The 7955-nt window shown below is 44.7% G+C and overlaps 1 protein-coding gene across 1 annotated transcript; it reads left to right on the plus strand.

The window, feature by feature from the left end:
- The first annotated feature begins 353 nt into the window (after window positions 1-353).
- ASCL4 (achaete-scute family bHLH transcription factor 4) lies at window positions 354-908 on the plus strand. Its single transcript, XM_029204161.1, has one exon. The coding sequence runs from the start codon at window positions 387-389 to the stop codon at window positions 906-908; it is 522 nt and encodes a 173-aa protein (XP_029059994.1). The 5' UTR covers window positions 354-386.
- Window positions 909-7955: the final 7047 nt, after the last annotated feature.

Raw genomic sequence — 7955 nt, forward strand, 5'->3', positions numbered from 1 at the left:
AAGATTACTATATGTTTGGTGTGCGCTCACATTTCCAGGCTAGGGGACCGTGTAGAGGAACCCCTTTTGTAATCTTTTGAAATAAGATCAGAAGGGAAGACAGGGTTTGAAGTGTGGATTTGGGGGGGGGTCGCCTAAATCTTTGCCTATCACCTCCGCCTGGATCATTATAAAAAGATCGAGGAGTACAATGAACTTAGGGAATCATGCAACGTTTCCGTGAAGCCTGTTCTGGAACCTAGCTTCCGGATCCAGAAACTTCTCCAGAAGCAGACCAGCGGCGGTGCTAGGCAGTCTGAATGGACCAGCATCTCCGCTTTGAAGATTTATTTTCAGTCTTCTGCTGAGAGATTCACCTCTGGGGTGATTGGTTCGCTTTTCTGCGGATGATGGAGAAACGTAAACAGGCCGGACTGCTGACCCTGCCGTACCACCTGCTCCCGGGGCCCATGGGCGTGCCTGGGTCCCTGCCCCGCCTTCCCCTGCGGGACCCCTTCAGGGTCTCCTTGCGTCTGGACGCCGCGTGCTGGGAGCGGGAGCGGGGCGGCTGCGCCCCGCGGCGGCCGTACTTGCCCCTGCCGCTGGACGGCGCCTTCGAGCCCGCCTTCCTCCGCAAGCGCAACGAACGCGAGCGGCAGCGGGTGCGCTGCGTGAACGAGGGCTACGCGCGCCTCCGAGCTCACCTGCCCCGCGAGCTGGCGGACAAGCGCCTCAGCAAAGTGGAGACGCTCCGCGCCGCCATCCGTTACATCAAGCACCTCCAGGAGCTGCTGGAGCGCCACGCGCGGGGTCAGGAGGGCGCGGCCGGCGCCGGCCCCTCGCTCAGGGCCGAATGCAACAGCGACGGCGAGTCCAAGGCCTCGTCGGCGCCTTCGCCCAGCAGCGAGCCCGAGGAGGGGGCCTGCTAGCGAGCGCTGGGCCGGCCCGGACCCCTCCCGCTGCGCCGCGCGCTTTTGGAGTCTGCTCTAAGGTTCCCTCCGGAGGTGGTTTGCATTTGCAATCTGCTTTTTTTTTTTTTTTTTTCTTTTCTCCAGAACTAAATCTTAGGAAAAAGAAATGAGTGCTTTAGGGGGAAAAAAAGATTTTGACATTCTAGTTGTTTCCACCCCCTCCACCCCCCCATTGGTTATGTGCCTGCAACTGAAAGATGCTTATGAAACTCTTCCTGTACTTCTCAAAGACAAACTGTACCAGACTCTGAACTCCTCAAAGGGCGAAAACAACGAGGATTTGCCACAGTCAGCGGGGTGGGTAAATTAGGGACGTAAATACTGAAACAAATCCAATCTTAACCAAAGAAGAACTTTCCAAAACTAGCTAACTAACTAAATAACAGCCCTTAAGATGAGCGGAAGGTTTTTCCTGCATTCCTTCATTTGGGAATTGATGAGAAATGTAACTGACACCATGCTTTGGAGGAAGGTGGCCCTAAGCTGACACCTGGGAACACGTTTGCCAGAGCGCGCGGCCAGGCCAGCCTGTGCTGTTGACTAAGCGTGTGGATGGCGGTGCTAGAAAGGACATTTCATATTGGAAACATCCTGTTTTATCAAAAGAGCGGTCGTGTGGGAGCTTCATAGCATCTAGCAGATAGTAACGTGTCAGTGGCAATGATCTTTTTTTGGAAGAGAACTCAAGATTTGTATGAAAACTTACTTTTCCTCTCAGGTGTCTTGTGCGTTGTGTTTTCATTTTCCTTTTCTTTGCACCCCTCACCTCCACCCCCTTGTTCTCACTCCATCTAACTTTCAGTTAAAGTGACACTGTGGCCTTAAAAAAAAAAAAAAAGGAAACTCTTAGATGGTTGAATGGGAGGGATTGACGTTGGGACATTCTGATACTTTTATCACCTTGAGGGCTTCCAGCTATACTGAAATTGTCTAGTGACTCTAGAATTCTTTTAAAAATATTTAATTCTGGTCTTTTTTTTCCTGAGAAACAATTATAAATTCAGTAGGTAAGTCAAATGCTTGTTGACATACAAACTTCCTATCTCTAAAGTCTTCTAATATGCTGACTGTCCCTTTCCCTGGAGACAGCTTTGCTCTGGGGGTGAGGGAGCTTGGGGGTGCCGGGAAGAGGACAAAGAGAGAAAACAGTGCTGAGCCCTTTCCAGGTATTATTTCATTAAGTCCCACACTGAGGTAGGTTTTATTACCCCCTTTCTGCAGATGTGTAAACAGAGGGAAGCAAATAAACAATAAACATCTTTTATGTGCCAGAAATTTTGTTGTGTGGTTTTCACATTTTGTCCTGTTTATTCTCATAAATCTGTGAAGTGGGTATTATACATATTTGTAGTTTAAAAAAAAAAAAAAAAAAGGCTGGGAGAGGTTATGTGCCTTGCCCAGGTTAGTGTTGCTAGAATTAGGTGAGCTGAGATCCAGTCCTAAGTCTGCCTGACCCTGAAGCCCAGGCTTGCTTTCTACCTGACTGTGCTCTCCCTTGCCCTGTCATTTGCTAGCTAGGTGACCAGCAAATGCTTCTTAACCTCTCTGCAACTCAGGTTCCTCCTCCTCATTCCACTACTTCACAGAAGCATAGGTTACAGACCTTGGTCATCTGCAAGCTACAATCCAATGATTAAGTTAGTAGTGTTAGCGTCTGGAGGAAGTACTATTCATTAGCTATACGAAGAGTAAGCCTGGTTAAAAATGTCTAGATGGAGTGAGTGTGATTTCTTCAGTGTTCAGAAGGATGGAGTAAACCACACTTTATTAGGGTTCTGTCTTCTATTGTAAGGTTCTAGGGGACATGACTGATGGAATGCTGAATCCATGCTGAAATGCATTACTACTACTATTTATGATGATGAATTATTATGGGATTCTATTGTTTCTGACTGCTCAGATAAATGCTGTGCAATGATTTACTACCAAACTACTTTTTCTTTAGAAGCAGGCAGAGCTCTGTGGTTTGAATGAGCAAGATGGAACAGCTATTTTCTCTTACCCATTACTTAGTTACATTCTGACAAACTCCTATAATGTATCCATTTTTTCTCCAGGCTGGTTCTTACTCCAGTGCAGGTTTCAGTGAAGTATAAATAAGATATATTTGCTAATTAGGGGGAAAAAGAAAAGAAAAAGGGAAAGCACTCATGTTACCTCCTGGCTGTGTTGGAGAAGAGGCTAATTAATCAAGTTGTTAATTGGAGAACCTTGAGATACTTTTTTAGGGGTATTCGTTGGACGGTAATAACACTCTTTATTCCTTTTTTCTGCTCCAGCTAATGGGTGAGAACCTTGACATTCTCTTTTATAAAGTAGGAATAATAATAAAAGAGTATATTTTGTTTAATCTATACAGGTTATGTGGTTGCTTTTAATGCAGGAAAAAAGAAATAAAGATTTCTTCATTTACTTCTTCAAAATATGTGTATAAAATGTGTGAATAAGTATAATATACTTGGCTGACATGAGTGGTTTACAAAGAGAAGGACAAAGGCAGTTTTAAAAGAGAACTTTTTTTCTGGATAAAATTTCTTGAGAGACTTCTAATGAGACTTTTGTTTAAAGTCCTATTGAAAAAAAATTTTTTAATTAAAAAAAATAAGTCCTATTGAGAATAAAGCAATGATTTTGAGAAACCTTTTGGGAAAAAATAATCCTATCTCAATCATGTAACATTTTTAGAGGAAAAAAAAAATCAGACCGTTTTTCTGGAACTTTCCTAATGGCTTACAGGAGGAGCACCAATCCAGGAATGAGACCTTTTAAAATGTTCAGTCTTCCCTTTTTCTGTGACTGAACACTTAATTAACCACAGAACAATTTGACTCTCGGGAACCCCCTGGCTGTCCAGTGGTTAGGACTCCATGCTTTCACTGCCCAGGGCTCAGGTTTATTCAGGGAACTAGGATCCCGCAGGCTGCGTAGAATCAATGGAGTGGAGAGGAGTTTTATGGAAATGATGCATTCATGAAAGGAGAAACATTGCAAGTCCTTCAAGATCTTCCCTATTTCTTTGGACACTCAGCCCAGACATATCCATTGATTACATTGTATTGCTTTTAGAATATTCATAACACTGATTAATAACTGTGACACCTTACCCCCATCCCTTGGGTGCAAAGAAGGAGGGGCTGTAGAGGGGTGTGGGAGAGTGTGCCCTCGGGCTTGGCCTTTCACTGATCTGGTGACCCTGGGCGAGTCCCTAACTTTAGTGATCTCAGTTCCCTATGCTAGGGCACGTGAAGATTGGACTGCATGATCTTTTAGGCCTTCCAGCTAGAACATGCCATTCTTCTGACATGTGCAAAGTCCTAGACTAGGGGAAACAAATGGCGGTAAGACATGCCCACTTCCTGCCACACAGTGCAGTGGCTCTATGCTTCTGTATCATCTTCTCCCTCTAGAAAGATCCAGTCCCAGAGCTGCAGTTTACACTTTGAGTCTAGTTGCTGTTACAATGCTTAATTTTAAAAAGCACAAACTTCATAATCTTCTGTGGAGTGGACTTTGAAGAATCTTACAATCGGGAGGAAAAATGAACCCATTTCACCTCAATATGAGGTAAAAAGGTGTAAGTGTTACAACTGCGGTCCAAAATGAAAAATGCTATGAGGATACAGAGAAAAGAGGGATTTGTTCTAACTTCAGGTGAGCAGAGGACTCGGAGGGAAGGCTTTGGGGGATATAGCACTGGGCAGGTGAAAATGGAATGAGAATTACGGGCAGAGAATCCAAGGGGAACAATTACAGGCAGAGCATCTAGCGGGGAATCGATGGATTCCTACATAGAAGCAAGGAACTGTGTTTGGAGAATAGAAGCCGAGTAATAGGAGATTAGAAATGACGGCTGAGACTAGGTTCTAGGAGGCATTGAAAGCCCGGCTAAAATAACTTGAACTTTATTTTTAAAACAATGGGGAACTATTGAAAAAAAATGGGTTTTTTTGGCTTGCAGAGAGGGTGAACTGTTCATCGCTGTGGCTGAGGATCACTCTGGTGGCAGGAAGCAGCAGACTGATGGGGTATTGCAATAATGAAGGAAGAGGAAGTGAGGGCTTAAATGAAGGCAGTGGTGGTGGGGATGGGAAGGAAGGGATGGATGGATGAGGAGGTGATGTGGGAGTAGCACTAATAGGTCTTGGCTACTCAGAGGACAGGGCTGGGGATGAAGAAGAGGAAGAAGTTAGAGACAACTCTAGTGAGTTCCCACTAACTGAAGTTGGGAATGCAGAAAGACAGGCAGATTGAAAAGGTACCTGTCTTGATTTGGAGATGCTGGGTTTAAAATATTAATAGGTTACTCCTGCCCGGAAATGCTGACAGTGTGGTCAGGAGGGAAGTCAAGGACAGCTGTAGATTGAGAGGCATAAACATATAAGCAGCAGTAGGAGTAGATGAGATCTTCCAGGGAGAGAAGAAAGCCGGGCAGGCCTACACTGAAGGAGTGGCAGAAAAAAAATGTCTTTGAAGAGGACTGAGAAGTTGGAAGGAGAACCAGGCTGGTGTGAGATCATGGCAATTAAATGAAGATTTCATTTTGTAAGAAGGAGGCAGTGGACAGCATCAAGTGATTCAGAGATGTCAGGGAGTTTAAGGGTGAGAGGGATGCATTGGATTTAGCCATTGAAAGATCACTAGAGGGACTTCCCTGGTGGCTCAGTGGTTAAGAATTCGCCTGCCAACGCAGAAGACACAGGTTCAAGCCCTGGCTCGGGAAGATCCCACATGCCATGGAGCCAATAAGCCCATGAGCCACGACTACTGAGCCTGCACTCTAGAGCCTGCGAGCCACAACTACTGAGCCCACATGCCGAAGAGCCCGTGCTCCAAAACAAGAGAAGCCACTGCAATGAGAAGCCCGTGCACTGTGACGAAGAGAAGCCCCCGCTCGCCGCAACTAGAGAAAGCCCGCGCGCAGCAACGAAGAACCAACACGGCCAAAAATAAATAAATAAATTAATTAATTAAAAAAAAAATTCTCACGTAGAATAGCATTTACAGAACAACCGGTATAAAGTAACTGCAGTGGATCAAGCACTGATGAGAAAGAAGAAAACAGTATCTTATTTTCTTCCCTTTGTGGAATTAGTTCTGGAGACAAGAAGAATAAAGTAACCTAGGAAAAAGGAACAAAGTTTGGAGGCGAGGAGAACTGAGATGCCCTTCAGTTATCTAGATCTGAAGAGATGGGGTCTGCTTTGGCCTAGCCGTTTGTGATTTTTGGGTAACATAACTTCAACTCAGGACACCTGAATTTAACTCTCATCCTCCTGACTCCAGGTGCTATAAGTCTTAATTGAATTTGAGAGCAAAGTCCCAGGATGAGTCAGCATTACCCAGCTATAGCCAACCACGGTTTCAGATGGTGCATTTCAAAAGCTTTCTGAGCTTTTGAAACCTCTGAAGGTTTTTTTCAATGCTCCCAAAGTTATCATTTTCTCCCAAAATGGATAACAATCCCACTTGTCGCCCTGGGAATGAGACTCTTGATGGAAATGTGGCTCAGCGGACTCCTTCTCTGCAGAATGATCACTTCTCCACCCTTCTCTTTCAGGCATCACCGGCCCTTTTATCTCCATGTGAGGCGGACAGACTGCTGGAAGAGGGCAGAGGGCCTGAAATTGCTTTACATTTTCTCTATTGGTCCATGAAACCACAGAACCATTCCCAGCTCTTTGATTATCATCGCTGAGTTGTGTGTGCATTTTACACACAGGCTCTCTGGGTGGTGAGATTGGTCTTTAATCCTTTCGTAGCTATTTAGCTGTGTCCTTTGCTGAAAACCTGTCAGCGGCCTTCTCATGTGGGGTTACTCACTGTCATTAACCACAGCTAAAATGAAACTGCAGTTGTGGCAGAAGGAAGTGCGTCCAGACGATGAAACTCTCCAAACTGGTTTTTGCCTGCAGAGCAAGCCTTGAGGGGGCCACTGCTGAAGACATTTCTCATTTCCCTGACAGTGGAAACATCTCTGAAGAAGGAATCCTATCTCAGAGTCACAGGACTAGAAAGGGCCTTGGGAAATGACCTGATTCAACCCCAGGGGTTTTAGTGAAATGAAGGATTAAACCATGCAGGGCAGAAGCATATCTGTTCTCTCTTAAAAGACCTCTAATGACAGAAATTCTCCACCAGTTGACATTTCCTGAGGGCCTACCAGACAGGAGGCTAGCCCTTCTATGTATTATTCTCATCTGATCCTCACAACCATCCTACAAGGTATGTGTATCACTTCCATTTTAAAGATGAGGAAGTGAAGCTTAGAGAGGTTAAGTAGCATATCATACAGATCAGTGGTAGTAAACTGTCTCTGGTTGGTCTTCATCCATCCATCTGTCCATCCATCCATTCATCAATCAGTAAATATTTACTGGTTGCCTACATGGAGCTTAATTTTAGGAGAGGAAGAAAATCAGTAAACAAGCATAAATATGCTTCAGGTGGTGATAATGGCAAAGAAAAATAAAGCAAGGATTTTTGTAATTCAATTACTTTTCACTCTAATTTTCTATCAACATCTCTTCTCCTTCTACTGTTCTAAAGCAACCCTGTGCAGATTTAAATGACTAGACAACTTTCAATTAGACCAGCGTATCTGAAGACTGACATTAAGTTCCCCTGTAAGCTCTTCTTGTTTGAGACCCATGGTTACCACACTCAGCTCAATATCCATGTAAAAAAATGAGGGACAAATGGAATAAAGTGGGGTCCTACTTGATAAGGGGATCCCCATCAATCCCCTTGCACATTCACAGCAACCAAAGTTGATTCAGAACATTAGAACACTTCCTGATGTAATTTCGGTTTGACATCTGCAGGTAAGCCAAGTGTTCCCCCCAGAGGCCCAAGACACTAGCTGCACCTTGACGGAGTAGAAAGGACCTGTGTTCCAGTCCTGACTTCAGCACTTATTGGCTGTTTCCTTGGGCAAGTGACATGACTGCTCTGAACCTATTTTTCTCATCTGTAAAATTAAGGATAGTAACACCTATTCCATCTCAC

The sequence above is a fragment of the Monodon monoceros genome, unplaced genomic scaffold (genome assembly GCF_005190385.1).
Source record: "Monodon monoceros isolate NGI ecotype Baffin Bay Population unplaced genomic scaffold, NGI_Narwhal_1 Super_Scaffold_6, whole genome shotgun sequence".
Classification (NCBI taxonomy): Eukaryota; Metazoa; Chordata; class Mammalia; order Artiodactyla; family Monodontidae; genus Monodon; species Monodon monoceros.